Below are 15,334 nucleotides of genomic sequence, written 5' to 3'. Positions count from 1 at the left end.
CTTGGGCTGGGTCAGGCCCATGGGCTAGCTCCTTGGTTGGATCTAGTGCACAAGGCTGAGGCCAGTGCCATGATGCATGTGTGTCCAGTCTGAGACCCATAAGCTGCACTGTGAGCTGGAGAATAGGGCTCCTTAGGAATGGATCCAGCCTGCATGTAGTATTTCTGCCCCTGCTTTAAGTTCAAGAAAAGGCTTAGTTTTAGTCTGATTTGGAGTTGAGCCAAATGCGTAACCAAGTGAGATGGCTGTAATTCTGGCTATTATGAAAAGCAGTTGGTTTTGTTTTGTTTTTATTCCCTATCTTCAAGAAAACCAAAACTTGGTTAGTAAAGTTAACACTACTGATTTTTCCAGATACTTTACAGGCTCTGGGGTTTAAAGACAGCCAGGCACAGACAGGGTTGTTAAGTGGAGACATAATGGGGGGCAGGAATAAAAGGGTACAATTCATCCTAGCCTTGAATCTGAATAGTTTTCATTCTCCCTTGCTTCCTTGTTCTCCAGTGTATTCTTTTTGATCCCTCTTTTTTTTTTTTTGTCATTCACTTTGTTCCATCCCCTTGTGCGCGCAGGCCCCATATTGCAATAGCTTTTTTTTCTCTTAGACCTTGCTGGCTGTGTTTGAATGATGGTCAGCTATGACAGTTGCCCTTGATGTTGACCTAAGCTCCCAAAGGAATAGAAACTCAAAGAAGTCAATGTCAGCAGTGCTATTCTTGCCCCTGCCTAAAGTGCTCTAGTCACTAATTTTGGTAGAACCAAGGAGGCCGTTATCTGTACTGGTGTGGTATCCTTGTTCTTGCCGAAGAGAACTTCAGTAAACCTGAAAAGAATGTTTCCTAAGAAAATATATACAAAAAGGTAGGGTTCAGAATAGGGTTTCTCTCTCTGTTGCGTGAGAGAATGACATAATAGGACCCCTACAAAATGAACTAGGGTGACTGGTGACGGAGAGGGGGGACAAAGCTGAGTTCTTCAGTGAGTTGTTTGTATCTGTATTCCTAGACACAGACCAAGACAAATCTCCCAGTTGGATCATAAATAGACATAGGCGGGACTCCAGCCCACCAACTGTTAGCTCAGACTTAGTGAATGGAAACTTGGAGGGGCTGGATGTGTTCAGATCAGCAGGCCTGGATGAACTTCATCTAAGGGTGCTGAAGGAATTGGCCAGTGTCATAGCAGAGCCACTGGCATGGCTGTTTGAGCACTCATGGTGCTCTGGTCAGGTCCTGGAGGACTGGAAAAGGGCCAGCGTGGTCCCTATTTTCAAGAAGAGGGGGCAGGAACCGGGAAACTATAGGCAAGTTAATCTCAACTCTATGCTTGGGAAAACTCTGGAAGAAATCATTAAGGATCACATCTGTGGGAGCCCAGCAGGGGAAATAATGCTGAAAGGAAGTCGGCATGGGTTCATTGCAGGTAGATCCTGCCTGACTAATTATGTTTCTTTTTATGACTAGGTCACAAAATGCTTAGCCGCGGGAGTCAAGGTAGATGTCATCTACCTAGACTTTAAGAAGGCCTTCGATACGGTAGCTCATTCTGTTCTCATAAATAAACTGACAGGCTTTGATGTAGATGGTTGCACAGTCAGGTGGGTGGCAATCTGGTGTAGGGGTCGCACCCAGATATTAGTGGTGGACGAGTTGATACTGACCTGGAAAGATGTGGGCAGTGGAGTCCTGCAAGGCTCGGTCCTTGGACTTTCTGGTGCTACTCAATGTCTTCATCAGTGACTTGGATGAGGGTGTGGTGAGTACCCTGTCCAAGTTTGCAGATGATACCAAATTATGGGGCAGAGTTAACACACCAGAGGATAGGGAATGGATCCAGGCGGATCGGGACAGGTTGGAAAAATGGGCAAAATAGGATGCAATTCAACAAAGACAAGTGCAGAGTGCTGCAGCTGGGCAAAAAGAACCACCGACACACTTACAGGCTGGGGGAGGACCTTCTTGGCAGCAGAAAGGGATCTTGGGAGACATTGCTGACTCCAAGATGAACATGAGTTGTCAATGTGACGAAGTGATCAACAAGGCTAACCACACTTTATCATGCGTTAGCAGATGCATGACAAACAGATCCAGGGAGGTGATGCTTCCCCTTTATGCAGCACTGGTCAGCCACAGTTGGAGTACTGCGTCCAGTTTTGGGTGCCACACTTCAAGGAGCATACAGAGAATCATGAGAGGGTTCAGAGGAGGGCCACAGGTATGGTCAGAGGCCTGCAGGCAAGGCCCTATGAGGAGAGACTGAGGGACCTAGATTTCTTCAGCCTTCGCAAGAAAGAATGAGGGCAGCTTTGCATCACTCCTTTACAAAATTCTTCTGAAGCTAGTCTTGCCGCCTACATGAGGAACTCCTTGGGGTGGGGAAATCCTGCAATAGCTTATAGCCACTGTGGTGGTTCTTCTGTTACTGATTCTTTATCACAGTTGGATGGGGGGGTATTGGAGTGAAGGGAATGAATGTAGAAGGAATGGTAGTGGCTGACATTGACACCTAATACAGTTTCCTGTTCTGTCTGTTTTGGGAGAGAAGGCCAAACACAAGGGAAGTTGTAGCAGTTGTTCATCATTCAAAGACTGCTGGGGAGGTGGGACATGTTGGAGAAAGTTGCAACCTGAAAACTATGCTTTGTACTAGAGCTGGGGAGGGATGAGAAATGAGTGAGTTTGAGAACAGAAAGGCCAAAGAGAAAAGAAGGGAGATACTAGAGAAGGTGAGCAAAGCAGAATGTCCTGGTGGCTTGACAGCTGTTTTCCCATCTGTGTCATCTACTTTATGGTGCTTTTGAGTGAGTGGAGAGAGCACCTTCTGTTGGTCTTCTCCTTTTGACCCCAGGTTCTAGACACTGACTTCCAGTCAGGTCAGCCCTCTTGACAGATATCTTCTAAGCTAGGAGGATGGGGGAGCTAGAATTAGCTTTTGTTTTCTGTAACCACTACTTCCTGATGCTGAACGATCGCAGTGTAGCTTTCTGGAGCAATCAGTCCATTAATCTCTGCTTATTTTTTTTCTCAGTCTTTTTTCTCTGTTGGCTTTACATGTAGAAAAGAATCTGTTTCTAGAAAGCTGGTCTGCTAGGCAGCCAGTTGTTTGTCAGTCCAAACTGTGACTTCACACTTTTTAAAATATGTAGCATCCCACCTGATCTTTTATTGTAGTGTCCTAAGGACTGTGGTCCAAGAAGCACATTTTTTTAATTCTCCAGACTCATGTATTATGACAGGAATTCATCCTAGGGTATTGCAAGACATAACACACATACCAGAGCTCGCTGCAGAAAAGAAAATCCTGGTCTTGCCATGTAAACTGACTTTCTGCAAAGGTGACCATCACACTGGAAATTCCACCCAGGTATCAATGCATGTCTGTAGCTGTTTTAAATGTGCTAGAGTTCTGTTTTTGATATTTCAGGCTATGAAAACTTGGACGGAGCCAGTAGAGGTGCTCTACTGGGTGGGACCCAAAAGTCTAACCACCAGCGAGGGTGGAGCTACCTGCAACAATATAAATAAGAGCAGCAGCCCAGATTCTAGTCTGGTGGTCACCTTTTACAGAAAGTTAATTTTAAAGTAAGACCAACATCTTTTTCTAATACATTTCAATATTAAATTTAAGTTTTTTGAGTGATTGTTCACAGATTATTGTTGGTGAGCAAGATCAAATTCTTTTGGTCAGCAGTATCTGTTGAGATTGTACACACATGCTAAGAAGATGCCAGTGGCATAGGGCAGCACCCTGTAGAGGTACACCAAGCTAGTTCTGTACATACTAGCCCTGGTACTGGAAGTATAAGCTTTGTTAGAGCAGTGTTGCACCTGAATTAATAAGCCCTCATTCTCAGGGAAGTAAAATGGCTGAACCCTGCTAACCTGCTCCAGTTCTGCAGATAGATAGTATGCACTGAGCTGGCTTGGGGTATGTCTGAGTGCTGAAGGCATAACTGGCCAGTTTTGCGTGTTGGGCAGCTCCCCCTCCCCTTTGCACCTTCTCTGCTGTGACTAGCTCTGGGAGGGAGGGCAGAGCAGTTGCAGCAGCACCTGGAGGTTTTCTGCTCCTGGGGGAGATGACAGGCACACTGGCAGTATAAAGTGACAAGGGACCAAACAGTCTTCTCCTCCTTTGCTCCCTCCAGTGTTTAGTGGCAGAAAACCTCTGTTTAGAACTGCATTTCCCAGAATGCCCGTCACTGAACATGTACATATTTGTTTGCTGCTACTCTGCCCTCCCTGCTGCCAGAGCTAGAGCTGCTTCAAGGAAGGTGCAAGGGGAGAGGGAGGCTCAGGTCGTCCTCATCCCCCCTCCCTCCCCAAGCTTCCCTTGGGCACCTTCTCCCTTCCCTGAGGCAGCACCTAGGACTTGTGCCCACTTTTTCCTACCTGTCTATACACAACCATTAAATGCTGCCTTGAAGTATATAGGCATGCAAGGATATAAAGGGCAAACCTAGCTGTCCCTCAGTTTGTTCATATGGCACATGGCAGCACAACAGAACCTATGCAATATGTGCGTTGCTTCTCTGTGTGTGTTGCCACTTTATTTCATACTGCTAGCTTGAAACATAAAATTTCTTGGTTTTTGGTTATACATGTACCCACATCTTACATGTCCATATACCCCTGTGTAGCAGAAGCGAAATGCCAAAGATTTAAACCTGCTTCTACTGAGGTTTCATTGTTACTTAATAATGGACAATTTAGATAGGTGTCTTATATTAAGAGGGGGACATTGCTGGGTGATGTGCTATATGTTGCTTCTCTGTGTGGCTTCAAAAAGTTAGGGAGCCTCCTTATGGGGTCGCCCCCTTCCCTAGAAGACAGATGCTGTTTTATATCCTTACTGAACCTTGTACAGAAGAAGTCCCTTCAAACTTAAGGAAGCATAGTGCAAGTCAGGAAGATATTTGTGAAGAGGGATGCATGAGAGATGGCAAGAAACTACCCAGGCTTCACAGTGAACAGCCTAGTTGATACCCCTTGACCCAGTTTCTATTTCTGCATCAACCTTCCTTTTATTATGGTAGAGGGGGTCCAGTAGTGTTTTCATGGTAGCTTGGATACATGTAGCCCCTGCACAGTTTGATCACCCTGCAGAGGTGAGCTGAATGCAGTCAGGTCAGCTAGTCTTATTGTGAAGAACCAAGAGGAAGGAAAGTACAAAGAAGAACAATTTACAGCAGCTTGTTCTTTTCTCATTCAGTTAGTGAGAATTTAAATATCCTCTTGGGGAAGTTGCAGGGGGAACATCTTTTACTCGTCCATCAAACCTGCCGTACCTAAAAGTAGAGCCTGTAAAAGACTTACCAGGGTCCATTCTGAGTTGAAGAGAGATCAAGTTCCTGACAAGTGGCTGGTGTCCTGTTAAGGATTAAATTAGATGACCTTCCAACCCTGTGATTTCATTACCAGCTGTTAACAGGGTTGCTTGTGATCCAGAGAGGTTGAATACAGAAAGCTAGTTGGATAGCCTGCAGATGCTTATGGTCAACAGCCAAGTACTTCTGTCAAAATGTGGCCATTAGAATCAGGCTATTTCAGAAAGGAACTACAGACCGTGTCTGATGGGCAGTTCATAAGACAAGAGACAGTCTTACTGGATGTGTGTGTTAGGGTAACATTAGTGGTTTCAGCCTTGAAGTGTAACCGCAGAGTGTTTCCAGAGCAGTCCAAGCAGTTGTTCCCTGGTTGCAGAGAGACATCTTTAGTCAAAGACTAATGTGGTCCTCTCTTTTTTTTAAATGAATCTAGAATAGTTCCTGATTTCAAGAAGGAAGCCCATAAAACCAGACTTCCTTCAGGCAGTGGTCTTTTCCCCAGTACTGCTAAAGCCTCAAAGAACATTGAGGATGTTGAGAAGGAAGAAGAGGTTTCATCCCTGTGCCTGTCCTGCTGCACAGTTAGCGTCTTCCTAACAAGCAGCCAGTGTTGGGAACCTAGTGGCACCTTCAGGAGATCTTATCTTCTGTTCTCCAGTAACTATCTTCAGTATTTCTGGGAAGCGTGGACTCTGATTAGCTCAGACTAGAGTTATGGACACTATAAAAGGAAGTATTTTGCCCTTTCTTTACCATTTTCAGGAATGTCTTGGGGATATACTGTACAAACATGAAGTCAAGTCCCTTCTGCCACTTGGAGAAGGCGAGCAGGGATTGTTATCCCTCTATCTTTTAACCCCCAAAATTAAGAGAATTATGATTACAGTCTTTACTCTCAGTAGGTGTTAACAAATTAATCTTTTCAAATTGAGGGTGTCTGGTTTTCAGAATTTCCTTTTTAGAGCCCCAAGTCTGGTTTCATGCTTTTGACATGTAAGATGCCTGTTGTTGTTTTTTAATATAACCATGAATCCAGCCCAGAAACGATACCTCTGTTTTTTAGTAGGAACATCTTGCTATCAGAGCAGCGACTTGCTTGCTCTCATTAACCATGTGTAGTTGTAACGGTTTGTTCTAAAGAGACAAAGAATCTAGGTCTACTCATACCTCAGTGACTGGATGAATGAAGATGGTTACCTTGGCAGCTTGTCTCAAGTAACCTTAAAAGTCTTTGCCACGTTTGGCCTCATTCAGAGAAAGAAACGCGCTTATTCTGACTTGGAACGTAGAATTCATAAAAACAGGGTTATGTTCCAGGTTAGGGAGAGCTTACTTTCTGCAAGAAGCATTCCTGAATTTGGGAGAAACAGTGCTGTGTACCTACATGATGTAGGATTTCACCTGGACTCCATGCAATGGTGCTTGAGTTCTGTGTTTACACCCAGTCCACAAATATTACACAGATGCACTGGTCATATTCATTAGTCCTTTTCTTGGCAAACTGGTGGGACGTCTTATAGATGTAAAAGAGATTTTCTGTTATTACTGCCTATGAATTCATTGCTAGATGCCTTCATCCTGGGGGAACACATCTTTGACTTCAGGGCCTGTGAATTCCCTTGGGAAGCTTCTCTTTTCATAAACCTTGAGCTAGGAGCCAACAGTCTGTCATTGAGGGCTACTTCAGGGGTCCATAGTCCATGTGCTAACAGGCAACACCATGGCTGTGCATTATGTTAACAAACAAGGGGAACCAAGATGCTCTGGTGTCCGACCTGTTTGGCTCTGAAAGTAGTTTGGTTCTTCTTAGGGTTTAAAGGTGGAGTTATTCTCTGGTACCAAGCTTCCTATTCAGGGTTCTTCAAGTGACTCATTGTTTTTTGGCTCTCCAGGTTCTCTGCCCCCAACCCAAGCTTCATTCTGTTTCATGTACCTGACATAGCAAAGGGAAAACTAATTCGGAAAAGCACCCAGACCTGGCCTGTGCAGAAGGAGTTATGGGTTAGATGGTGTTGTCTAACCAAGCAGTCTTGCAGCTGTTTAAGGATATGCTGTTAACTAATAAGGCTAGCTGTACTTGTTCACATAGGAGAGCTCAGGCAGCCTATGTTGTTTGTTTGGGAAAATGTCCCTGTTTCTGAAAGCTGTAGGTCAGCTATGTCTGAACTCACAAGACATGGTTCATGAGCATAGGCTTCCAGAGCAGATGTCTGCTGTGGCAGGCTTGTTCTGTAATTTCTCTGTAGGGCAGGTAGTGTCCACCTCCAACCAAATGGATAATTGCTTGTTTTCACAAAAAAGATTGCCTGTGTGATGCTTTTTGGAGTGAGAACAATTACTTACCTTAAGCAACGGTGTGTTCTGTCCCCATAGATTCCACTGTCTGCTTTCCTTCCCTGCTGTCATAGCATTATTGAACGCATTTCAGTAGTGGTGAAGGAACTGAGGATGAGTTGGAGTGAGACTTTTTTTTTTAATGGCCTAGTGGAAGGCTGGAAGAGAGAGCAAAGGTTTTGGGTCACAGCAGTGGTACCAAGATGTGTACCGGGGGTATATGCATGCCAAGAGCACATCTTGAAAGCCACAGTTAGTGTAGGGTAAGAAGACATTTCTAATGTGTTCAGAGGACTGAAAGTATGCAGTTTTTTATGTATTTTTGTTACTAATGGAAATCTCTACAGATTTTAAAGTTTGTCAGGATAAAACATGGGCATTTTGAAAAAACAAAGCAACTGTCTTCCTTTTTAAAAACCCGCCCAGGCTCCTGCTAAACCCTCTCTAATCCACACGAGCACTGTTGAGATGTATGTAATGTTGAAAACATTTTAGGAAAGTAGTTTCTACCTGCTTTACCAACACTTATTCTCCCCCCCCCCCCTTTTTTTTTCCTTGTAAGAATGAAGCCAAGAAAAATTAAAGAAGATGACGCTCCAAGAACGATAGCATGCCCTCACAAAGTAAGTGGAGCTTGTTGTTTTTCGGTGGTGAATTGCTTGTAAGAATCACATTTTTGCTCACGTTAGTTTTCTGTTGGGGAATAAGACTGAAGATTTTTTTTCTAAATATCAAGGCTTGCTCATTTAACTGAATTTTTGAAAGGATGTTTTTCAGAGGGCATTTCCATATAATGAAGGATTATTTTAAATTCTTGTATTAAACGGTGGTGTCTCTGCCCAGGAAAGGATTCTTGTTTGTGTGTTAAGTGGTCGTACGATTGGTGGAAGGATCCTTTGTCCAAGTAGTGTGATATTTGCTTGGACTGCAGGATCAGTGAAGTAGGAAGGAACCCATAGGAAGCATATCACTTCAAATTCTATATAGCTGTGACTTCCTGGTTCCATGATCCTGATGACATTAAGTTACATTGGTACACTTCATTCAGTAAATGTAAAGAGTATTTCAGACTCCCTTCTAGTTGAAGAGGCTACTTTAAATAGCTGGGTTATTGTGGCTATTTGTTTCAGTTAAGGTGAGAAACTGCAGTTCCTTCTCAGGGTTAGTATGTCCCTAAACTTGTGGCTACCAAAAATGCATTGTTTTCAGTTTTAGTCTAAAGTTTTGTGATGTTCCGTTGTCTTCAGGCATTTAGAGCACATTGACATAAGACCTATTCTGAAAACTATTGAAACCATAGTCCTGTGATCTAGGACTGCTGACACATGTGAAGGGGATAAAAAAGTGCTTTACCAGAAGAGGAGGCGTATCGGTGTGACCCAGCTCCCCAGTGTCTGTATAGATTGGGCACTTCAGTGGGGCCTTTTGGCACTTTTATCTAAAAAGCAGGTTCAGTCAGCTATTGGATAAAAGCACCAAAAAGCCCCACTGAAGTGTGCGAGCTAGACAGACATTGGGCAAGTTTGGGCAAACTGATGCAATGCCTCTTCTGGGCATGCGCTGTGCTCAGCATGGGGGCACACCGAACTGGAAATAAAGCGCTGTTTTGGGGGTTTTTCACATCTGTAAGCACAGTAGATGAAGCAACAGCCAAACAAAGACAAGTCCTCTTTTAAAGCAGAGGAAATGTGCAATGCAAGAATTGGGTAGAATTTTAAAGGATTTGTGAATATTAATGAAGAACGATATCTTAGTGAGAATCTATAAAAATTACCCTAATTTCTCTAGTTTTCAAATCCTGGCAACCAATAAATACAGAATGGAATTTAATGAATTGGTGGGGTGCAGAAAAAGGATTAGTCAAGGACTGTTATAGTTAGGTGGTATTTTGATGCAAATCTCGCTACATTCTCTTAGTAAATGTGATGTTCAACAGTAACGGACATGAAGCTGCAGATGCAGAATCTGCCACAAGTAATGGGACTGAATGATCATGACTGGGGGTTACCATCATCTCCAAAAACAAGTTGTCTACATTCTTCCTCATGGCTTAGCAGTCTGTCCTGGCTGTGATCTTATTCTGTCAGATAAACCTCATCAGTGCCCTCTGAGGCAGATTTTCTTCTGTACCTGCCATGTCATGGAGATCATTTTTCTTTATTCTCTGTTAGAAACAGGAAAGGGGGGGTGGGAAGCGGTGGGGTGTGGAGCAGGAGGTAGAGGTGCAGAAAAACTCCACTTATGTCAAAGAATGAGACCTAAGATAGGTAGCAGTGCAGCGATCTTGCCCTACCTTTTGTTAGTTCATGGCGTGGTATATACTGAAAGAGTTCAGTATACACCTGTGCTCCTGTTCTTTCACAGGAAGGAAGTTGTGTTAGTTTGACTAACAAAGTTCACTCATTGCATGGTTATAAGGTAGGGCAGACTAACACAGCTAACCACATCTTGCCTTATTGTGTGGGTCAAGTTGAGGAGCTTGTGATTTTATTCCAGCTCCTTATATTGCTGACGGTCAGTAAATCAGTTTGCTAGTGTGATTTAACTTTTATTGAGAGTGTGTTTTACAATTAAAATATGTAGTGGAGTTAGAGGGGCTGCTCCTTTTTAGGATTAGCTTTTAACTTTTGTTCTCCTTTTACCTTGAAATTACAATGTTTTGGCAGACAAACTTGTTCTGATAACTGAATGTTCTTGTGTTAATTTTTTACTGTTCTCTTTTTGAAGGGCTGCACAAAGATGTTCAGGGACAACTCTGCTATGAGGAAGCATCTGCACACTCATGGTCCTAGAGTACACGTATGTGCAGAATGTGGCAAGGCCTTTGTGGAGAGCTCCAAACTAAAGCGACATCAGCTAGTTCATACTGGAGAGAAGCCCTTTCAGGTAATGGCCCATTTCTGGACATGCATTACCACTGAAGTTTTCATCTGGAAATAAGAAACGCGTGTAGGTTATAATGCTAGTCTAGCTTACCTTTCAACTACATGAAGGTACCTTTTTATTTAAAATTGATGTAGTGATAGGCATGTTACTTCAACAGACTTCAGATAAAACACTGAAGTTAATAGGTTTTCCATTGATTTCAGTGGGGTTAGAATCTGGCCCAAGGAAGCTTAATGAGCTATTGTAGGCCTAAATTCTCTGTTCATTAAGTATGGATGCTTAAATGGAACTGTGATTTCTGTTTCTAGGTACATTTTTTTTGGAAGCAGGTGCATTTTTGCTAGCACATGATTTTAAATGTAATGATCAGTCTGTCCCAGTTTCGGGTTTTGGATAGCTTGCAAAGAAATGAATACCCCCTTGCTCAGGGCAGGATCATGCCTGTCTAAACCATCCCAGCCAAGTGTCCGTTTGATCTCCTCTTGAAAATTTCCAGGGGGTGAAGATTTCACAGCTTCTCTACAGAGCCTGACTACCCTTGTAGTCAGAAAGCTTTTCCCAGTCTCCAACCTGAATTTGCTCTGCTGCAGTTTGAGGCCATTGTTTGTTTTCTGTCCCCTACAGCCAGGGACAGGCGGCTATTCTATAGTCTTTATAATCTCCTTCAGCTTCTTTACTAATCAAATCCCCCCCTTCAGTGACTTTTTCTTCAAGTTTAAAACTTAGTTCTTTGCAGTCTTTCCTCATAAATCTTGGTTTTCAGGCCTGTAATCATTTTTGTGGCTTACTGTTGGACTCTTTCCAATACGTCCACATCTTACTTAAGGGTGGAGCGCCAAATTACATGCAGTACTCCAAGCAAGGCCTCTCACCAGGAGTACTGCAGAATCATTGGAATCATTCACATTTACTTCCACCCTTCTAATGTGTATTCTCCCACAAAGTTGCAGGGATTGTGCTCGGTAGTGTAAGAACAGTAGTCTCATTAGCCATCTAGAGTCACGGATCAAGGCTAAAATTAGATGATACTGTATGAAATGCGGATTTTTGTTTTCCTAGAAGCTGTTTTTGAAATATGTTTATAAACTAGGAAATTACCCTCCAGGTTCCAGACTTTTTTTAAAAAATGTTAATTCTGAATGAGAGAACTATTCTTATTGTCATGTGACACTTCTTGGGCTATTTGATTTACCATTGCCCAATCAAAATGTTTAAGTCTTGTCATGAGCATTAACTAACTATAAATATAGCCACTGAATATCCTCAGGAGTCACTTGAACTTCTACCACAAGAGGTCCCCAATCATTAAACAATATAGGCTCTGAATAGAGCAATATGAAAAGAAGTACCTGGTGACGTGCTGCTTAGCACAATTAAGTACAGGCTTTTTCATGGAAAAAATAATTTAAATACCAAAAAATACTTCTGGAATTTCATTCTGTGCATAGTTTTTTACCCTAGAAAAACTACAAGTTTTTGCACTGTGTTTTTTCTAGTTTTCAAACAAACTGCCACAAAAGGCTGATATTGGTAATTTGAATTGAAGCCCCAAGTCATTAGATGCCCTCAGTTACTCATTTTCATGGAACTTAACCAATCTTTTTTCTAAAATTAATCTTATGACCTGAGGAGTCAGGGTTCATACATGGCATTACAGTTTCTGTGGCACGAAAAAACATCCTAGGCCAGGTTCCAGTTGTTCCTTCTAGGATTATAAAGTCATAAAAATGTGCATTTGCATTCACCTTTTTTTTTTCCTTTGAACCTGTGGGAGAAGATGGGTCTTCCAGTGTTTGCTGAAGGCCAGTGGAATCTAGCAGCTTTGAGTTGGTGAATAAAGAGCACCAAGTTGTGAAGTTGAGAGCTGCTCACAGTAATCAGCAATCCACTCCAGAACCAAGTAGGTTCTGGTGCCTCTTCTGCCTCTGCTGCCATGACTAAGGCAAGCACATTTTTCAACCAGACAAAATCACAAAACAATTTAGACTTTCAGGAATTAGAATCAGCTCCTTTTTTTAAACCCTCCCCTCCCTCTTAGCTCTCCTCCCAGAAACCAGGAGACAGCCAGTGGATATAACCGGGAATTGGTGTCATGCTGTAAACAAATCATCTTCTACAGCTTCAGTTTCAGCATGGATTTAGGGTGCAGTGTTTTGTAATTCTAACTTGTTTCATTCACTTTTCAGTGGAAACAAGGAAACAAGCAGTGGCTCAAGTTAACTTGGCTTATCTTGCTGTGCTGTCATTCATAGTTGATTTATTTGTATTTTATATATTTGTAATTTAGCTAAATATCTCCTTAGGGATGTGAAAAGGGAGCGTAGAGCGGAAGTCCTTTCTTGCAAGTTTGATCTTTCACTTTCTTACAATTCCTCTTCATGATAGTCTTTTAGTATTACTGAGAAGAATACTGAATACTGTTTTGTTTTTAGTTACCGCTTAAAGGAAACATATACAATCAGCTGTAATAACCGCAGGACTGGATATCATTGCACATTTGGTTTTCAGGCAGAACTCCTGCTGGTCCTAATGGGAGTTTTGAGAGACTGGATAGGAAAATCAGGCTTTCTTATTTATACAGAAAGTTCAATAATTCAAACAATCGCTTGCTGACTAGGCAAATACTTGTTGCTTTTGTGGAGATGGTTTTTAACTTGTGCTCTTTCCTTTCAATAGTGCACATTTGAAGGATGTGGAAAGCGTTTTTCACTGGACTTCAATTTACGCACACATGTGCGAATTCATACTGGCGACAGGCCCTATGTGTGCCCTTTTGACGGCTGTAATAAGAAGTTCGCTCAGTCAACTAACCTGAAATCTCACATCTTAACACATGCTAAGGCCAAAAACAACCAGTGAAAGTAAGCATGGAAGAAGTTCTTGAACTCAAAGCATCTTACAAGAGTATGATTGGAAATAAATATGCCTCTCCTTTGTATATTGTTTCTAGAAAGAATTTTAAAAAAAGAACCCTACACATCTAAAGGACATGTTTTGATAAGTAGTAAATAAAAATAAACTTTAAGGTGACGTTGCTAAGATGCTCTACCTTGCTCTGTAATCCAGTTTCAAGAACACGGTGTTTTGTAAAGTTTGGTCCCAACTGGAAGGGACGGTTCACGAACTTGTATCAAAAAAGACAATTCTTTATACAACAGTGCTAAAATTGGACTTCTTTTCACATTCTTATAAATATGAAGCTCACCTGTTGCTTACAATTTTTTTAATTTTGTATTTTCCAAGTGTGCATATTGTACACTTTTTGGGGATATGCTTAGTAATGCTATGTGTGATTTTTCTGGAGGTTGATAACTTTGCTTGCAGTAGATTTTCTTTAAAAGAATGGGCAGTTACATGCATACTTCAAAAGTATTTTCCTGTAAAGAAAAAAAAGTTATATAGGTTTTGTTTGCTATCTTAATTTTGGTTGTATTCTTTGATGTTAACACATTTTGTATAATTGTATCGTATAGCTGTAATGAAATCATGTAGTATCAAATATTAGATGTGATTTAATAGTGTTAATCAATTTAAACCCATTTTAGTCACTTTTTTTGGAAAAATACTGCCAGATGCTGATGTTCAGTGTAATTTCTCTTTGCCTGTTCAGTTACGGAAAGTGGTGCTCAGTTGTAGAATGTATTGTACAGGCACTGACCTTTTATTAACACCTGATAATATGTACATCCCATGTAATAGAAAGGGCAACAATAAAACAGTGGTCCGAAAGAAAGAATATGGCAGAAAATGATCTGTAAGCACAGTCTATTCTTTTGTTGTCCAGAGCAATTATAGTTCTTGAACCTCCCAGAAATTGGAAGCTAAATAAAACTCAAGTTTCCTTTACTTTGCATTCATTATAATGATTTTTGACGTGATACATCTGTAATGACACGTCAGGTGGGTTTTGGTACTGTTGAACAGAATTGGTGGTAATCCTGGTCTTAGGAAGGACTTGCATTCAAATTAACTGTTAACGGGGAGACTGGAAATGTTTTCAAAGACTTTTGGGTATCTTGCAACTAGTCAGTAGGTGGAATGATGCTCTGACCTACTTAACTGTGCTTCTCTGCTTAGTCAAGGTAAAGAACCATAATAGGTAACATTTAGTGTGTGTTTAAATAGAAACTTTAAATGGTGACACTAATATACTCAGGGCATGCTTTGATTAGACTCGTCTTGTATCACATTTGATGCTTTTTGTTGTCTTGTTGAAAGTGATCACTAATAGTTTGTTACAGATGTCCAGAGTACAAATATACATAGGTGTTGCTTCAGGAGAATGGTTATAGATTTTTAGTCACTAGATCTCTTATAAGAATATAGTCCAGCCTACTAGCAATTTAAAAATGAAGGCCTAAAACATATGTTTTGTTGGGATCAAACTTTAACTGCAAATCTAAAATATCTGTGAACAGTAAGGAGTGCTTTTCATTTGCACCTATAGAAATTTTAAATTTAATTGCTAAAGCAAATAGTACCTCTCTAGCTATTTGAGTGTTTTAAGGCTACAAAGAATAGTGGGGTATTAAGCTTAATGCAGTGTATTTTAACTTGATTTAAAAGCAATGCTTAATTTGTTTTCCTTTTAATGTGGGATTGGTTATATTTTGGGGGCAGGGTGGAGAAGAAGCCCCTGGATGAATATTTATTGTATAATTATAATTCTTTAGCTTTTCTCAAAGGGAGTCTTTACTGTACTTGAAATAAACAATTGCACTTCTTGGAAGGAGACTAGAGCAACTTGGGCCTCGTACAGACGTTTAGTTTTTCCTGGGAGCGTAGAAAGAG

The 15,334-nt window shown here is 41.5% G+C and overlaps 1 protein-coding gene across 1 annotated transcript in view; it reads left to right on the top strand.

Annotated features, from left to right (window-relative positions):
• The window catches only part of YY1 (YY1 transcription factor), a 45,696-nt gene extending 31,307 nt beyond the window's left edge, over positions 1 to 14,389 (top strand). The window contains exons 3-5 of the mRNA XM_019518570.1: positions 8,220 to 8,280; positions 10,385 to 10,543; positions 13,220 to 14,389. Coding sequence (XP_019374115.1) covers positions 8,220 to 8,280; positions 10,385 to 10,543; positions 13,220 to 13,402 — 403 coding nt within the window. The 3' untranslated portion in view covers positions 13,403 to 14,389. The remainder of the gene's footprint in view (positions 1 to 8,219; positions 8,281 to 10,384; positions 10,544 to 13,219) is intronic.
• The last annotated feature ends 945 nt before the right edge of the window (positions 14,390 to 15,334 follow it).

This window comes from Gavialis gangeticus, unplaced genomic scaffold (assembly GCF_001723915.1).
Source record: "Gavialis gangeticus isolate Ggan-Ray unplaced genomic scaffold, GavGan_comp1, whole genome shotgun sequence".
NCBI classification, from domain to species: domain Eukaryota; kingdom Metazoa; phylum Chordata; order Crocodylia; family Gavialidae; genus Gavialis; species Gavialis gangeticus.
Note: the sequence above shows the minus strand (reverse complement) of the source record. Positions and strands in the feature narration are given on the sequence as shown.